This window comes from Rana temporaria, chromosome 7, assembly GCF_905171775.1.
Source record: "Rana temporaria chromosome 7, aRanTem1.1, whole genome shotgun sequence".
Lineage (NCBI taxonomy): Eukaryota > Metazoa > Chordata > Amphibia > Anura > Ranidae > Rana > Rana temporaria.
The window spans coordinates 199,660,920-199,679,104 of record NC_053495.1 but is presented as its reverse complement, the minus strand read 5'-3'; the positions used below and the strand labels follow the sequence as shown (position 1 = coordinate 199,679,104).

General features: G+C 46.2%; 1 protein-coding gene across 2 annotated transcripts in view; it reads right to left on the bottom strand.

Moving 5' to 3' along the window:
- KANK4 (KN motif and ankyrin repeat domains 4) overlaps positions 1-18,185 on the bottom strand; it is a 189,221-nt gene that overhangs the window by 50,915 nt on the left and 120,121 nt on the right. For both annotated transcript variants that reach the window (XM_040360800.1, XM_040360799.1), the window contains exons 3-4: positions 11,825-13,459; positions 6,434-6,548 (exon numbers count right to left, since the gene is read on the bottom strand). In XM_040360800.1, the coding sequence (XP_040216734.1) occupies positions 6,434-6,548; positions 11,825-13,459 (1,750 nt within the window). The remainder of the gene's footprint in view (positions 1-6,433; positions 6,549-11,824; positions 13,460-18,185) is intronic.

The window sequence follows — 18,185 nt, the reverse complement described above, 5'->3', positions numbered from 1 at the left end:
AGAGGGTGGTGGGAGAAGAGAGGGTGGCGCGAGAAGAAAGGGTGGAGCGAGAAGAAAGGGTGGCGCGAGAAGAGAGGGTGGCGCGAGAAGAAAGGGTGGCACAAGAAGAGAGGGTGGAGCGAGAAGAGAGGGTGGCGCGAGGATAGAGGGTGGCGCGAGGAGAGAGGGTGGCAGGAGAAGAGAAGGTGGAGCGAGAAGAGATGCTGCAGACAAGCACAGTTCTGGATTGAGATCGGGCTCAGGTAAGTGCTTAAGGCTGGGTTCACACTACTACACTACTTTCATCCTACTTTGCTCTGTGTTCAATGTTTCCCTATGAGAGCGTCTTGTAGCGTCCTACACAAGTCGGTCCGACTTTGAAAATGCTCCCTGTACTACTTTTGGTCCTACATTGATCCTACTTCAGGCCCATTGAATATCATTGAAGTCGGACCAAAGTAGTATCCTGTTCATGAAAGTAGGATGGATGTAGGACCAATGTAGGATAAATGTAGGACCAATGTAGCAGAGCAAAGTAGGATGAAAGTAGTGTAGTAGTGTGAACCCAGCCTAAAGGATAAGTTCACTTTTTGACAAAAAATAATAAATGCACTTTTTTCTGCAGATAAAAAAATAAATTGTGTATTTATTATTTGTTGTTTTGAGAGCATTGCACCCGCGATTAGCAGATTGCTGATGCCATGCAGGTCTCCTGAATATCTGTCAGTGTATCTGCTTGCTTGTTCACCCCGGGGCTCTAGATGACCTTGTTCCGGCACTGGGTGGGGGAGCTGGAGCCGTTTTGTATGGGAAACAGTTGCAGGCCCCAACTCCAAAGCAAGTCTCCATGTTAGGAGACATGGGCCCCTATATGCCCCTGAATCTGGCCCCGCTCCTGATTTTCTTTAAACAAAAGATACAGGCCTGGCAGAGACTCCCTTTATCACTCATAGGTCGAATTAACTTGCTTAAAATGAAAATTCTCCCAGTCATATTGTACTTTTTAAGGAATGCTCCCATCTGGATCCCCAAATCCTTTTTTAAGAAGCTTGATGGGCTCACAAGCACATTTTTGTGGGCACCCAAGCAGCCCAGAATAGGTTTGAAGACTCTACAGGAACCCTGGGGGGAGGGGGGGTTAGCTTTGCCAGACTGGAAGAAATACTATTTGGCAGGACAGATGGTATTTGTTCATCGGTGGTTAACATCGGACGAGGGGGACTCGGCCACGGTGTTGGAAGCGGCGCACTTGGGTTCGTACGAAACTCTGCGGTTCGCCATTTATAGGGGAGTAAAGATGGATCTTCCACTTACGGTTTCTATGCGGGCCTCGATTAAGGCATGGGAGGCTGCGGTAGATCTAGCAAACCCCAGTTATAGGGGCTTGTCTCCATCCACTCCACTATGGATGAACCCTAAATTATCGCACTTCTATTCTTTCGACGATCCTATGGGTTGGGCGACGAGGGGTATCAAGACACTCAAAGATGTCACAATGGATGGAGAGTTGCTTACCTTCGACCAACTTAAGGCTAGGCATGATCTGCCAAATAATCAGCTGTTTCGATATCTTCAATTGCGTCATGCGTTCAAATCTCAATTTAAAGTATTGGCCATAGAGTCGGTTCCATCGAGATTGGAGGAGATGCTCTCCACAGAGGATCTTCCCAAGGCTCTGTCGGTTTCATATAAGAAGTTATTCGCCACAAGTCCAGGGGCGGTCGTTAAGTGCAGGGACAAGTGGGTGAGTGAGGTGCCCGATATCCAGGGGGAGGACTGGGATGAAATGTGGACACATCCATTCCAGCATCTGGTGGCAGCCAGAGACAGATTAATCCACTTTAAGTTTCTGCATAGGATCTACTATACGCCAGCCAGGCTGGCGACTATTTACCCATCGGTGCCGGCTGAGTGCTGGAGGTGCACCTTTGCTCCTGCAGCGGCGGAGCATGTGTTTTGGAGCTGCCCTCGGATCAAGCAGTTTTGGTCGGAGGTCACCTCTTGTATCTCAGCAGTCTTGTTGACCCCTGTTCCGACGACAATTACGGTATGTTTACTGGGATTAGTGGAGGAGGTGGTGCCATCCAGGGCTCATCGGACACTGCTAAACATCCTTTTGTTTTATGGAAGGAAAGCCATCCTGTTAAAATGGCGCAAACCGGAGGCACCTGAAGTGCGCTTTTGGAAGGGCCTGGTCAATTCAATGATGCCATACTATAAGGCGACTTACCTTTCCAGGGGTTGTGGGAAAAAATTTGACAAGGTATGGCAGGCTTGGTATAACTCTGACTTGACTGTTGGTTAAGGCCTGATGGCAGATATGGGTCGCCTCATGAACTTCACCATCTCAGATACTGGGTAAAATAGGGTGATGTGGGGTGACGTGATTGAATCCTGGAGAGGAATGGGAGGCGGAACACCTGTCAAAAGTCTGGTGGTCTCATGGGAGGGAGAGTGGGAGCTGAGCAAAAAGGGTGGGGGGGGGTGGGGGGCTAGGGTGTTATGTTAACTTAGTAGCGGGGTGTGTAAGTAGGCCATGTTGGCCTTTCACCGGCCCAGTGTTGTGCTGGGGCGGCTGCCTTTTTATTTTATGTTGTTGTTTTTCTTTTTTTTGTGTTATATAAACTGTCAAAATCAATAAAAAGAATTTTACAAAAAAAAAAAAAAGGAGACATGGGCCCAACAATGTCACCGGCATGTGAAGTAGACATCCCTTAAATACTATAGATCAACTTCTTGCAGATGTATTCACAAAATGCGTTCAAATGTTTCAGATAGAATACCAACTAGAGTCCCAGAATCCATAATGCCAACCATTTATCATGATTAGTTAAAAGTACAGAACACAGCAAGACTTCAGGATTTAATTAGATCAGGAGGGCCAGCTCATTAATATAAGGCTCTGGACAATATCTCCAAGTCCTTCAAGATGGAAGTTATAAATCACATCAACAGAAAAGCTGGCTGAAGTAAAAAAAACAAAAAAACGAAAATAAAAACGAATCTTTGTAGAATTATAAACCAACCAAAAACGATATGGAACACAAAAATCCTGCGTATGTGTGGGTACATTTTGTGAAGAACTCCAGCTGTAACTACTACTCCCTGAAGACTATTTATTTTCCTCCCTTTAGAGATGTAGATAAATACTAACTTGTGCGGTCCCTGGGTTAAAATGTTGTACATCGGAGGGAAGTTTTCACGCCGGTGCTGGATCGTGTTCTCTATGCTAAAATTTTTATGTTTTCAAGTTTAACTACTTAGGCTAAATGCCCAGGCCAGGTTTTGCGATTCGGCACTGCGTCACTTTAACAGACAATTGCGCGGTCGTGCGACGTGGTTTCCAAACAAAATTGGCGTCCTTTTTTCCCCACAAATAGAGCTTTCTTTTGGTGGTATTTGATCACCTCTGCGGTTTTAATTTTTTGCGCTATAAACAAAAATAGAGCGACAATTTTGAAAAAAATGCAATATTTTTTACTTTTTGCTATAATAAATATCCCCCAAAAACATATAGATAAAAAAAAAATGTTTCCTCAGTTTAGGCCGATACGTATTCTTCTACCTATTTTTGGTAAAAAAAAAATCGCAATAAGCGTTTATCGGTTGGTTTGCGCACAATTTATATCGTTTACAAAATGGGGGATAGTTTTATTATTTATTTATTTTTTTACTACTAATGGCGGCGATCAGCGATTTTTTTCGTGACTGCGACATTATGGCGGACACTTCGGACAATTTTGACACATTTTTGGGACCATTGTCATTTTCACAGCAAAAAATGCATTTAAATTGCATTTATTGTGAAAATGACAGTTGCAATTTGGGAGTTAACCACAGGGGGCGCTGTAGGAGTTAGGGTTTACCTAGTGTGTGTTTACAACTGTAGGGGGGTGTGGCTGTAGGTCTGACGTCATCGATCGATTCTCCCTATAAAAGGGATGACTCGATCGATGCAGCCGCCACAGTGAAGCACGCGAGGGGGCAGCTAGAAACGATTAGCCGCACCCTCATCCCAGATCGTTCCCCGCGGGTTTCCGACCGCCGCATGTATCGGGGGGGGGGGTCCCGATCGGACCCCCGGGAAAGGCAGGGACGTACATGTACGCCCATATGCCTGTACGTTCCATTCTGTGGTTAAAGAATTCTGAAAAGTGATCCCTCTCCCCCAGCCTTCTTTAACCGCTTGCGGAAGGCCCCACATACTTTAACTGCGGCAGGCCGGCTGCTCTGCGCTGGATCATGTACCTAGTGCTCACTGCAATAGGCAACAATTAACCCCCCCCCCCCTAAAAAAAAAAGAAAACTGATGATTTTTATTCATCATCAACACTCCATTTCAGTATTTGTGTTTGGTTAATCTCTTGCCGACCAGCCGCCCTCAGTATACTGCGGCAAGGTGGCACGATTCCGCAAATCGCTGTAGTTGTACGTTGGCTCAGGAACTCGGTTTTGTGGGTGCGCGTGTGCTCTAGGGCACGGTTTCTCAACTCCAGTTCTCAAGGCGCCCCAACAGGTCATGTTTTCAGGATTTCCATTATTTTGCACAGGTGATTTGATCCGTTTCACTGCCTTAGTAATTACCACAGCTGTTTAATCTGAGGGAAATCCTGAAAACATGACCTGTTGGGGTGCCTTGAGGACTGGAGTTGAGAAACACTGCTCTAGGGTGACCACGTGTTTCCTGGATTGCCCGGGACAGTCCTGCATTTTGCAGGTCTGTCCCGGGCACATTCATTCCAGGACAATACAGTGTCCCGGAATGAAACTGACACAGCCACCCCCCCCCCCCCCGGGCCAATCTGATGCCCCCAAAAAAATACTTGTCCTGGCTGGGAATGCCTGGAGGAGCACAATCCCCGCCCCCTGCTTGTGATTGGAGAAATCATAAATCCCGCCTCTTGTGTCCAATCACTGTGCTGTGATTCGTTACAGCACAAGCTGATTTTTGGGAAGGGGGGTGTCCCTGAATGGTAGTTTGGAAATGTGGTCACCCTAGTGTGCTCCCATTGGTCAGCCGGAGAGCCGGCTGACAGGGGAGATCACACAGGACCTGTCTTTGTGCTAAGCAGGAAGATGAATCTGCGTTTCCCCAGGTAGCCCATCCCCCCCGTACAGTTAGAACACACAAACAGGGAACACATTTAACCCTTTGATCGCCCCTGATGTTAACCCCTTCCCTGCAAGTGTCATTAGTACAATAATCTTTCTCCATCCCGCGGTAGCACCATCCCCCCACACAACAACTTTGCCGTCCTGCAGAACCCCCCCCTAACCCCTCAACAACTTTGGTGTCAGGAGAAGAAAATTTTCGCTGTCCCGCTCAACAACATGAATGTCCCGCAGTGGACTTTTGAAAAGTTGGGAGGTATGACAGCACATATTTTCAGCACTGTCACTCGTTCCCAAAAAAGTGTCAAAAATGTCCGTTAGGTGTCCGATCTGTCCGTTGCAATCCAGCTAAAAAAAATCACTGATCCCCGCCATTACTACTAAAAAAAAAAAAGATAATAAAAATGCCATAAATCAATCGCCTATTCTGTAGACGTGATAACTTTTGCGCAAACCAATCAATATACGCTTATTGCGATTTATTTATTTTTTTACCAAAAATATTTAGCAGAATACGTATCGGACTAAACTGATGAATACCTTTTTGTTTTTTTACTTTTTAAAAAAAAATGTTTTATAGAAGAAAGTAAAAAAAAAATGTTTTTTTAAATTGTCGCTCTTTTTTGTTTGTAGCGCAAGAAATAAAAACCGCAGAGGTGATCAAATACCACCAAAAGAAAGCTCCATTTGTGGGGATAAAAGGGCATCAATTTTGTTCGGGTACAGCGTCGCACGACCGCGCAATTGTGAGTTAAAGCGACGCAGTGCCGTATCGCAAAAAATGGCCTGGTCGGGAATGGGTAAATCCTTCCGGGGCTGAAGTGGTTAATGCCCCTGTAAATCTTTTTTTTTTTTTTAAAAAGACTGCGGAATTAAAGCGGGAGTTCACCTGAATTTTTTTTTTAACATTAGATTGATGCTCATTTTGTGAAGGGGAATCGGGTAGTTTTTTTAAAATCGAAGCAGTACTTACCGTTTTAGAGAGCGATCTTCTCCGCCGCTTCCGGGTATGGTCTTCGGGACTGGGCGTTCCTATTTGATTGACAGGCTTCCGACGGCCGCATACACCGCGTCACGAGTAGCCGAAAGAAGCCGAAGCGGCGGAGAAGATCGCTCTCTAAAACGGTAAGTACTGTTTTGATTTAAAAAAAACGACCCAATTCCCCTTGACAAAATGAGCCTCAATCTAATGTTAAAAATTAAGTTTTCGGGTGAACCTCCACTTTAAGTAGCATAGATTTGCCATCGTCTCAGAAAACTTTCAATTTCTCTACCTGGCTTAGCCCTAGTATGCAATCAATGGAAACAAAGTATCACTGAGAGTCTCCGATCTGATGCTTACCCACCATTGACCCCAACAAACTGGAGATTCTTCTTAGCTCGAGCTTCCGCGCTTGAACTCGAGCGTCCGCTATTAGTCTTCTTCTTCATGATTGACTTCAGGCTGGGAGACGTTTCTGTACAAAAAGTCATAGAAAATTCATTAAGACATAATTAAACTTAATGACTTAGTGATGGATATCTTAAAATGGGCAAACCCCGAGAAGGCCATTTACAAAATTTGTCATTGGGCTTTTCTTAAATTTATCCTGGTTAAGCAGGAAAAAAAAAAAAAAAGCAGTTGATTTTGCTGCATCTATTGTGACTTTCTTCCCTAAAAGGAAGTTGCTGGCAAGCCGCGTCTCCGCACAGCTGGGGATGACATTTGTCAGAATACACATAACACAAGAGGACGCAGGATGCCGCAGGCAAATCTCCCGTCTTCTAGGTGGGTGTATGATGTTCTGTCATTTTCATAACAAGTGGAGATTATCTAATTGTTGGGCACAATACAAGTAGGGCAACTGCAATAAAGAATAAAAAAAAAAAAAAAAAGACAGTAGCTCCAACATTGGGTCAAAGTACCGACAGCATAAGGGGCCTAGGTAAGCACTGTATATGATGGGCTCTAAAAAACAATGAGCTAGGAAGGTCTTAGCAGGTTTGAGACCATAGACCAGGTTCTCAACCTTCTAATGCCGTGACCCCTTGATAAAATTTCCCAAATTGTGGGGACTCCTAAGAGTAAAATTATTTTCGTAGCGTGGGTTGTCAGAATCCAAGGCAAGACAAGTACCGTATTCATCAAGGTATATCGCGCGCCGGCGTATAACGCGCACCCCAAGTTTAGAAGGGAAGTTTAAGGAAGAAACTTACATTTTGGATGTCTTGCCCGGCGTCCATCAGCGGCCTTGTCCGGCGTCCGTCTGCGGCCTTGCGCGGGGTCCGTCCAGCATTGTCGGTGTCCGTCTGCTGTCTTGCCCGGCGTCCATCGGCGGCCTTGTCCGGCGTCCTTCTGCGGCCTTGCGCGGGGTCCATCCAGCCTTGCCGGTGTCCGTCTGATGTCTTGCCCGGCGTCCATCGGCGGCCTTGTCCGGCGTCCGTCTGCGGCCTTGCGCGGGGTCCATCCAGCCTTGTCGGTGTCCGTCTGATGTCTTGCCCAGCGTCCCATCGGCGGCCTTGTCCGGCGTCCGTCTGTTTGAGTTTGGAGCCTCGGTCGAGCTGTGCAGAGCCGGATTTCCGGTGTGTTCGACTCCTCTCAGCTTCTCTCGGCTCCTCTCGCGTGGCTGCGGGCGGAGCCGAGCATGGCCGAGCCTAGCCGAGTGCCCAGTACACTCGCCTCGGTCTTTGTCGGCAGCGCTCTGAGACAGCCGACAAAGACAGGATCGGCGTATAACGCGCACCCATGATTTCCCCCTGATTTTAAGGGGAAAAAAGTGCGCATTATACGCCGATACATTTTTCTTCTCCCTTCCACATATTCTCTATTTTTATTCCTTCTCTTACTCCTTGGTGGGGGAAATGGGATGAGTGGCAGTGCTGGTGGGATCAGTGGCAGTTTCGGGAGGGGGGTTCTGATCAGTCAGCTTAGGTGCTCTTGATCAAGGTCATCAGCTGATTTGAGAACTGTAGTGGGGACTTTTAATGGCAACTTTAATCACAGGTAGTGTTTGTGTCTCCAGCTTCACTGCGTCTCAGACTTTGTGGTGTCTCGCAGCAGTGACACCTATGCTGAAATCAGGAGATAGGGTCTCCTTCAGCCCCTCCCACTTCACATTACTCATCAGTCAGCTGACCTCTAGTCTCTGCCCCCCAGTCATGCCGTGAATTGAATGTGCGGCTGCAAAGAGGCTGAGAGGGCGGCCGCGTGCTCCAGGAACAGCCCTGCTGGGCAGCTGTGAAATGGCTGGGAGAGCAGTGCAGGCTTCAGGAACAGCCCCCGGATTTAGTAACCCCTGGCAAATCGAATAACATATTATTTCTGGTATTAGGCCTCTTCCACACGGGCGGATCCGCTTGCAGCGGTCCGCCAGCTCAGTGGGAGATCTCTCCGCTGATCTCCGCTGATCCGGCAGATGACAGTTTCCTCTCTGCTCACAAAGCGGGAAGGGGCTTGTTGAGCGCCGCTGTCTCCTATGGAGAGATCGGACGAAAATGGACAGCATGTCCATTTCATCAGATCGCACCGAATCCGATCTGCCATGGACGGATTGGGACGTATCGCCATCCATCTGATTATAGCTGATAATCAGATGGATGGCGATACGTCCCCATCCGTCCATGGCGGATCGGATGTCAGCGGACATGTCAGCGCTGACATTCGACGCTCCATAGAGAAGCATGGGGCGGCCATTTAGGTCCGCCAGAAAAACTGACAGGCGGACCAGAACGGTCCGACCATGTGAAAGGGGCCTTAAAGGAGTTGTAAAGGAAAATGTTTTGTCACCTTAATGCAATCTATGCATTAAGGTGAAAAAACATCTGATGTTTCCGCCCCCCCCCCCCGAGCCCCCGTTATACTTACCTAACCCCCTGGAAAGTCCTGCGTGGTCCCGATATTCTCTTTGCCGCTTAGCCTGGCCACTGAATGGTGAGATTTCAATGGAATGTCTGGCCTGAAGGTTCCATCCTGCCCTGTCCAGGTAGGAGAGATTACCGACATTGTGGACCAAAAACGCTGGTGGATCTCTAAAGGTACTAGGCAGGATATTCTGAAAATGCCAAGCCTAATGAAAATCTCAAAGACCAAGCTCAATATGCCAAAGATATAAAACAGGTCGTGGTTTACATTTTTCATTTACTATACACAGTTAAGTAGGCAAAGATTGTTGTGTACAATTTTTTTATATAGAAGGTCTGTTGGCATTTTGGCCATTTTTAATAATGGATATGTGTGTATAGGAAGCATGCCACTTCTATACCCAATTGTTATTTGTTATATGATGCAATAGCTCAATTGGGGCCAGTCCGGTTTTGCAGTCATACAATAAGACCAGCTTCAGTTCAACTACCCTTCGGTCACAGCGTAATCTATAGCACAAATTCTTACACTAATGTTGGTTTTATGCACACAGACATGCCTGGCTTATCTGCTCACGTCTGTAACAAAACTCCCCAAAATGTGGGACTGCCAGGAAGGAAATATTTAACAAACAACTCTGGCCGCTGGCCTGTCAGGTAGGATTTATGGGGTAAGATTAGCTGAAACTCCGTCTGGGACAAGTTCATAAAAATGTATAGTTTTGTATGCAATGATGATAGAAACAGGATAACCATGGAAAAAGAGTCACCATTCTCCTTCGTAAAGTCCATGAACACATGGCCATAGGATTGGTTTGATAAAAGGGATTTCGGACATTAAAAAGGAAAACATTTTTTAAAAATTCACTTCTGTCAAATGGTAAAATGTACCATGGAAATACACACAATGGACAGGAGATGCGGTTTTTGTTTCTCATTCTATGATTGAATGAGAACACTATACAGGCCATCTTTTAACATCCTCTGCTAACCTGGTTTCCAGAACTCTGTATGCCAGGGAATCCCATCTTTCCCAAAGGGAGGTCTCTGAACACCCAAAAATTCTATAAACATTTTCGATCTCCCATCCATATTAATTATGCCGGCATAGGATCAGTCCTGAAGTAACACTAAGGCCGCGTACACGCGGTCGGTCCAAACCGACCGTGTGTACGCCCCATCGGTCTGTTGTCCTTCGGACAAAAATTATAGAACTTGTTTTAAAATCGAACCGATGGACGGCTGACCATCGGTCTAAACCGATGGTTAGTACACAAAAGCATCGGTTCAAAACCCGCGCATGCTCAGAATCAAGTCGACGCATGCTTGGAAGCATTGAACTTCGTTTTTTTCAGCACGTTGTGTGTTTTACGTCACCGCGTTCTGACCCGATCGAGTTTTGAACTGATGGTGTGTACGCACATCAGACCATCGGTCTGCTTCATCGGTGAACCGATGAAAATGGTCCGTCGGACCATTCTCATCGGATGGATCGACCGTGTGTACGCGGCCTCAGATGTACTTCCTAGACCAGCCTTTTTCAACCAGAATTCTGTGGAACCTAAAGCCTCGTACACACGATCGGATTTTCCGCAGACAAAGTATTTGACTTTTGTCCGAAGGGTGTTGACCAAAATCTTGAGCGTTGTTCGCATGCTAGCCAACATTTGTTGGAGTGTACAAATGGTCAAATTTAAGCCAACAGCCTGTCAGCACACTAAAAATTTGATAGTGTGTACAGGGCTTTAGCGTTCCTAGATGCTAGGAGGATCTAGGAAAAGTAAAAAAAATTAAAAAAATTGCCTTTAGCTACACTTTAAAGTGATATAAAAAGGTTCCTTTTTTAAAAAATAAAAAACATGTTATACTTACCTCCACTGTGCAGTTCTTTTTGCACAGAGTGGCCCTGATCCTCCTGTTCTGGGTTCCCATGGCGGCTCTTCCCCGCATTAGATAACCCTTTTTGGGAAGCTCTCTCCCGAGGGGGTTACCTTTCGGGCCACGCTCCTGTGTCATACACTCGGCGTCCATAGATGCCGAGTGTATGACTTGGCCCCGCCCCCTGTCGCCCGCATCATTGGATTTGATTGACAGCAGCGGGAGCCAATGACTGCACTGCTATCAATCTATCCAATGAATAGCCGAGAACCTGTGGAGAGAGCGACGTGGTATCGCGTCCACAGAAATTCGGGGCTCAGGTTTAATAAAACGGGGGGCTGGGGGATGCATTAAGGTGAAAAACACACATAGGTTTACAACCCCTTTAAGGATCTTAAAGCGGAGGTCCACACAAAAATGGAACCTCTGCTTTTCGGAACCCTCCCACCTCCAGTGTCACATAATACAGGTACTTGCACCCACTTCTGGAAATAGACTCCCATGGGAGGCCCCCCCCCCCCCCGTTGGCTTATGGGAAACACACTGGTTCCAGGAGACAGCGGGGACCAGTGACGACGTGCCGTGCCGCTCGCCCATGCGCAGTAGGGAACTGGGCAGTAAAGCCGCAACGCTTCACTTCCTAATTCCCTCATCGAGGATGGTGGCGGGGGCAGCCGAGAGACGATCCATTGCTCGGCTTTGGCTGCCGACATCGCGGGCGCGCTGGACAGGTAAGTGTCCATTTAATAAAAGTCAGCAGCTGCAGTATTTGTAGCTGTTGGCTTTTATCATATATATATATTTTTTTAGGTGGACCTCTGCTTTAAGTGAGGATAAAAAACATGGGTACAATACTTTAGTCTAATTGGACAAGCAGGATAAAGGGCATTATGACAATTGTGGGTGTGTTACCTAGAAGGAATGGTTGAAAGAAAAGGATCATTTTTAACACAAAAGAGAAATAGTGTATTGCTTTTTAAAGATACTTTAAAAAATGTAGTGGACTCTTGCTTACCCCCTAGTTGGCTTTCGGCCTTCTCATTCTCTCTTGCTGGTCCTGCTTGAGCAGAATACACAGATGACAAAAGATTAAGAGAATTGACCAGCTGATTCTGGATGGAACTGAGTTTGGAAGCAGGCTGCTTAATGGCGCTAGCCAGGTCTGGATATCCATGTTCCAGACACGTCCATTGCTCCTGCAGAAGATCCTGTATCCGTTTTACATACTGTCCAATAGAAGCGTCTGTGGGAGGTGGACGGTCAGCCGGGCAATGTTTATTATCAACCAGAACTTCATAACCACAGGCTTTGCTGTCACAAATTTGAAGCAGATGGGTTTGGGAGTCCACTATCTCATTCACCGTTTCACTTTCCAAGACACCAGTCTTTGTAACTTTCTCCGTTTCCATTTCACATCCGGCAACCTGCTGGACCATCGCTACCTTTATATCAGTCAATGAACCCAATCTTTCACCGGCATGTTCATTGCCATCGTTTCTTTCATCTGGAGGTTGAGCCAGATCTGCTGGCAGTACACCACATCCCACCGACTGAGTTGCAACTGAGATATTGGCAAATGTGTTTTTGTCTAAACTTTCCTTCTTGGCCTTCGTTTCGATTTGCTCCGTGTTGACTTCTGCATCTTTGCACTGTCTGTCTATGTATTGCCTTCTGGCTTCTTCCATTGTTTCCATCGTTCTCGTCAGGTCTGCAATATACACATCCTTTGCCTTCAATTCATTGCTCTGTTTCTCCACCAGAACCCTGAGGTTCTGTACCTCTCTGGTACGGTCATCCAGTTGTTCAGTCAATTCTGCAATTTGCTGATCATGGGCTTCGTGAACTCCATTCTCAACGTCCTCAACTTTGGCCTTGCTTTCACAAATAGCCAGTTGTACCGCCTCCTGCTCTTTTCTGCTATTAACAATTTGGGAAAGAGATTCAACTTGAGAATTTAATTTATTGTTTTCTTCCTCAAGCGCAGATATAGTTTGTTTTAATTCCGGAATGTTTTTCAACTGTTCTTCAAGGTCTTTTATTCTTTTGAATGCAGCCACAATCTGCTCACTAGAATGTTGGGAACGTGTGGGATCTTTCATAAACTCCAGCCTGCTTTCGCTGAAGCGGTTTGAAGACTCTGGCAGTTTTACGTACTGGCTTTGGTCTGAAGAAGTTGTGCTTTGTGGTAGGCTGGCCGGAAGGCTGGAAGCTCTCGCAAATTGGGGCCTATCTCTGCAGCCGCTAAAATCTTCAGGGTCCAACTCTCCCGAGGGTTTGTGAGCATCGTATATATTATCCTTCCGTCTATAATTCAGTTCATGCACATATCTCAGACGTAAAGCAGACTCGCTTCCCGAAAACATTTCCTTGTCCTTGGCTCCAGCTCTAAAGCTACTGGGGCTCCAGGTATTACTGGAGGCTGCAGAGTAACTCTGAGAGCCATTGTCCGGAACACTAAAGTTTCGAGGAAGAGTGCTAAATTTAGACTGTTTGGCTCTTCTGTGGATGTGTATTCTTTTGATGGTATTCCCCTTTTCAATATCATGCACATACTTTAGGAAGTCAAGGTCCAGGTGAAAGCCATAAGGGGTCTCCACAGAATAGGACATGCGATTTTCTTTCTGCTCCGTCTTTGATGAATCATTTTCTCCTAATGTGGAAAAGGACAGAAAAAAATAAAATAATGAATTAACAAAATATTATAATGGATTAAACCTTATTAACCTACCAGTATAGGGTTAGAGACTACAACCCCACGAGAAGGCCTATAGCAATACAAGAAGAATATACAACTACATGCAGATAAATTAAGCGATATTGCCTCACTTAACCACTTAAGACCCGGACCTTTAGGCAGCTAAAGGACCCGGCCAGTTTTTGCGATTCGGCACTGCGTCGCTTTAACTGACAATTGCGCGGTCGCGCGACGTGGCTCTTAAACAAAATTGGCGTCCTTTTTTTCCCCACAAATAGAGCTTTCTTTTAGTGGTATTTGATCATCTCTGCGGTTTTTATTTTTTGCGCTATAAACAAAAATAGAGCGACAATTTTGAAAAAAATGAAATATTTTTTACTTTTTTCTATAATAAATACCCCCAAAAATATATAAAACATTATTTTTTTTCCTTCAGTTTAGGCCGATACGTATTCTTCTACCTATTTTTGGTAAAAAAAAAAATCGCAATAAGCGTTTATCGATTGGTTTGCGCAAAATTTGTAGCGTTTACAAAAAAGGGGATAGTTTTATTGCATTTTCATAAAAAAAAAATGTTTTACTACTAATGGCGGCGATCAGCGATTTTTTTCATGACTGCGACATTATGGTGGACACTTCGGACAATTTTGACACATTTTTGGGACCATTGGCATTTTCACAGCAAAAAAATGCATTGTTTACTGTGAAAATGACAATTGCAGTTTGGGAGTTAACCCGCAAGGGGGCGCTGAAGGGGTTATGTGTGACCTCATTTGTGTTTCTAACTGTAGGGGTGTGTGGCTGTAGGTGTGATGTCATCGATTGTATTTCCCTATAAAAGGGATCACACGATCGATGACAGCGCCACAGTGAAGAACGGGGAAGCTGTGTTTACACACAGCTCTCCCCGTTCTTCAGTTTCGGGGGCCGATCACGGGGACTCCAGCGGCGATCGGGTCCGCGAGTCCCGTGGCCACGGTCACGGAGCTTCGGACTGGGTCACGTGCACGCGCCTGCGCGACCCCACGACTGGGCTTAAAGGGCCACGTACCTGTACGTGGATGTGCCCAGCCGTGCCATTCTGCCAAAGTATATTGGCATGAATGGGTCCTTAAGTGGTTAACCTACCAGTATAGGGTTAGAGACTACAGCCCCACGAGAAGGCCTATGGGAACACAAGAAGAATATACAACTACATGCAGATAAATTAAGCGATATTGCCTCACTTAAAGCGGAGTTCCAGCCTTTTTAATGTTTATTATTTCATTTATTTTTTTCGGCGGAGCTCCGCTTTCAGGTGAAAAAACATGAGGGTTTACAACCCCTTTTAAGCCTTCTTAACCTTAAGGCTTCATTTCCATGGACGTTTTTACAGCCACTTTTCTGAGCTTTTTTTGCAGCTTAAAAACGGCTCTCCATGTTAGTCTATGGCCTCATGCCCACCATGACGTTTTTGACCTGTAGATGGCTGAGCCGTTTTTAAGCTGCAAAAAAAAAAACAGGACCAGTGCGTTCTGAAGCTCCTGCCCTAGAGCTGTAAAAAGGCCAGAAGTTAAAAAACGCGCAAAAACGCTCAAAAACGCGCAAAAACGCAAAAAAACACTACCGCTGTGTTTTTGAGCTCCAGCTCAAAGATAAAAAGAAAAAAGAAAAAAACATGGACAGGCGTTTTTAAGCTGTAAAAAAGGCTAAAAAAAGTGGCTGTAAAAACGTCCATGGAAATGAAGCCTTACTGTGGAGTGACTTTAGTTCCCCTTTCACTTTTTTCCAACTCAACTACATTCAAGGCATGCCGTGAATGATAACTGTCACAGTTGCTTAGGCTCTCAACCGAATTGCCAAGCCATCAAATGGCTGGTGTCATAACTGATCACATGTGAAGCACTATGACAACTTCAACAAAGGCTAAGATGCCAGATTTCTTGGCTGCAATGAATAGAAGGGTTTAGCTTTCCTTTATTCCCCAGAGTACATCCTCCACCTCCAACAGCTTATCAAGCACTGGTAAAGAGAGAATTTAAGGCCCCTGAAATTTTTTATTCAGACTTTATTGATCAAATAAATATCTTTCAGACTCAGGGACAGTGGTGTGTGGGGTTTCACTTTCTCAGCACCCTTTAAAATATATTAGGCAGATTCAGAAAGACTTAGGCCGGCGTATCAGTAGATACGCCAGCCTAAGTCTGAATCTGCGCCGACGCAAATTTAAGCGTATTCTGGTAACCAGATACGCTAAAATTAGGCTAAGATACGAGCGGCGTAAGTGTCTTACACCCTCGTATCTTAAAGTGTAATTTTTAGGCTGGCCGCTAGGTGGCGCTTCCATTGCGGTCGGCGTACAATATGTAAATCACTAGATACGCCGATTCACGAACATACGCCCGGCCGACGCAGTACAGATACGCCGTTTACGTAAGGCATTTTCATGCGCCGTTCTTAAAAAACGTCAATCACGTCAGGTCACAGTTAATTTACATACAACACGCCCCCCACATCCTCATTTGAATTAGGCGCGCTTACGCCGGCCCCATTTACGCTACGCCGCCGTAACTTAGCAGGCAAGTACTTTGTGAATACAGTACTTGCCTTGCTAACTTACGGCGGCGTAGTGTAAATACGATACGCTACGCCGCCGCAAGGATGCGCCCGCATACCTGAGGCCAGCTAAAAGTCTTCTTTAACCACTTCAGATTGCTGCCCAATGACCGGGCCATTTTTTGCAATTTGGCACTGCGTCGCTTTAACAGACAATTGCGCGGTCATTCGATGTTGCACTCAAGCAAAAGTCATTTTTTCCCCCACAAATAGAGCTTCCTTTTGGTGGTATTTTTTGCGCTATAAACAAAAAAGGAGCGCCAATAAAAAAAATAAAAAAAAATAACTATCCCCCAAAAATATAAAAAAATATATATTTTCCTCAGTTTAGGCCGATACGTATTATTCTACATATTTTTGGTAAAAAAAAAAAAATATTCGCAATAAGCCTATATTGATTGGTTTGCGCAAAAGTTATAGCGTCTACAAAATAGGGGATAGTTTTATGGCATTTTTATTATTTATTTTTTTACTAGTTATGGCAGCGATTTGTGATTTTTATCGGGACTTTATAGTGGACACTTTTGACTCTATTTTGGGACCAGTGTCATTTATACAGTGATCAGTGCTATAAAAATGCACTGATTACTGTGTAGATGACACTGGCAGGGAAGGGTTTAACCACTAGGGGGCGAGGAAGGGGTTAAGTGTGTCCTAGGGAGTGATTCTAACAGAGGGGGCTGGGCTACATGTGAAACCACAATGATCACTGCTCCCGATTACAGGGAGCAGTAGATCAGTGTCCTGTCACAAGGCAGAACAGGGAAATGCCTTGTTTACATTGGCATCCCCCCGTTCAGCTGCTCCGTGACACGAACGCGGGCCGCCGACGAAACATCAATAAGGCGGGGCGCGGTCAAGGAGAGTGCGTTGGGCGCGCGCATGCCCGCCACATGGCTTCTTAAAGGGAATGTACAGGTACGTCCATTTGCCTACCGCTGCCATTCCGCCGACGTATATCGGCGTGCAGCGCTTGGCAAGTGGTTAAGGCTACAATCACACCGGCGGCCTGGGGCACATTATCTGCTGCACTCAGAGGCTGCTAAACGCTGCCTGTGGACATGGGCGTCCGCTGAAATATTTTCAGGGAGTGGCGCTTCGGCAGCAGCGATACACAGTCGCATTTAACCCTTTCTTCAAACGCTAGCGGGGGCTAAAAGCACCACGCTAGCGACCGAATAGTGCAGCTAAAACGATGGTAAAGCACCGCTTTACCGATAATACGGCCAGCTGGCAGTGTGAAATAGCTCTTAATTCACCTTCACTCCATGCCTATATAAATATAGCCTAGAGAATGTACAGACCACCCCTTCAGCACAGACCTCTCCATTCAGCACAGATGGACCCCCCTTCAGCACAGACCCCCCATTCTGCACAAACCCTTCCATTCAGCACAGATGGACCCCCATTCTGCACAAACCCCTCCATTCAGCACAGATGGACCCCCCTTCAGCACAGACCCCCCCCATTCCGCACAGACCCCTCCATTCATCACAGACCCCCCTTCAGCACAGATGGACCCCCTTTAAGCACAGACCCCCCCTTCAGCACAGATGAACCCCCCTTCAGCACATACCCCCCCTTTAATACAGACCCCTCAGACAGCCCGCGGCTGCAAAACTCTTCAACACCTTCTCGATTTTCCAGGGGGGGGTCAATTGCCCCCTCTTGCCCTATGGAGCGGACGCCCATGCCTGTGGATGCAGCACCACAATGGCCACATACAAACTGGGTGAATAGCTGCAGCCACTTTGTGTGTCCAGAAATCAGCAGAAAGGTTTACCCTGGATGCACACCGTCTGCATTGAGGGTCAGTCGGAGGATTTATTTTTATGTAACTTGAGAGGGAGAATGCCACACACCCCAGAATCTCTCAATGTGCAAGCAGGATGAAACGCAGCCCCAGCTCCTCCCGATAAGACACACACTGACACGTTTCGCCCTGCCCCTGAGGCTTAGACATAGACTATGACTAAGTCATCAGGGACGTGACTTATCGGGAGGAGCCAGGGATGAGGCCGCCTTTCATCCCTCTTGCACCTTCTGTGGTCCTGAGGTGTGCAGTGTTCCCCTTGCTTTGTTTGCG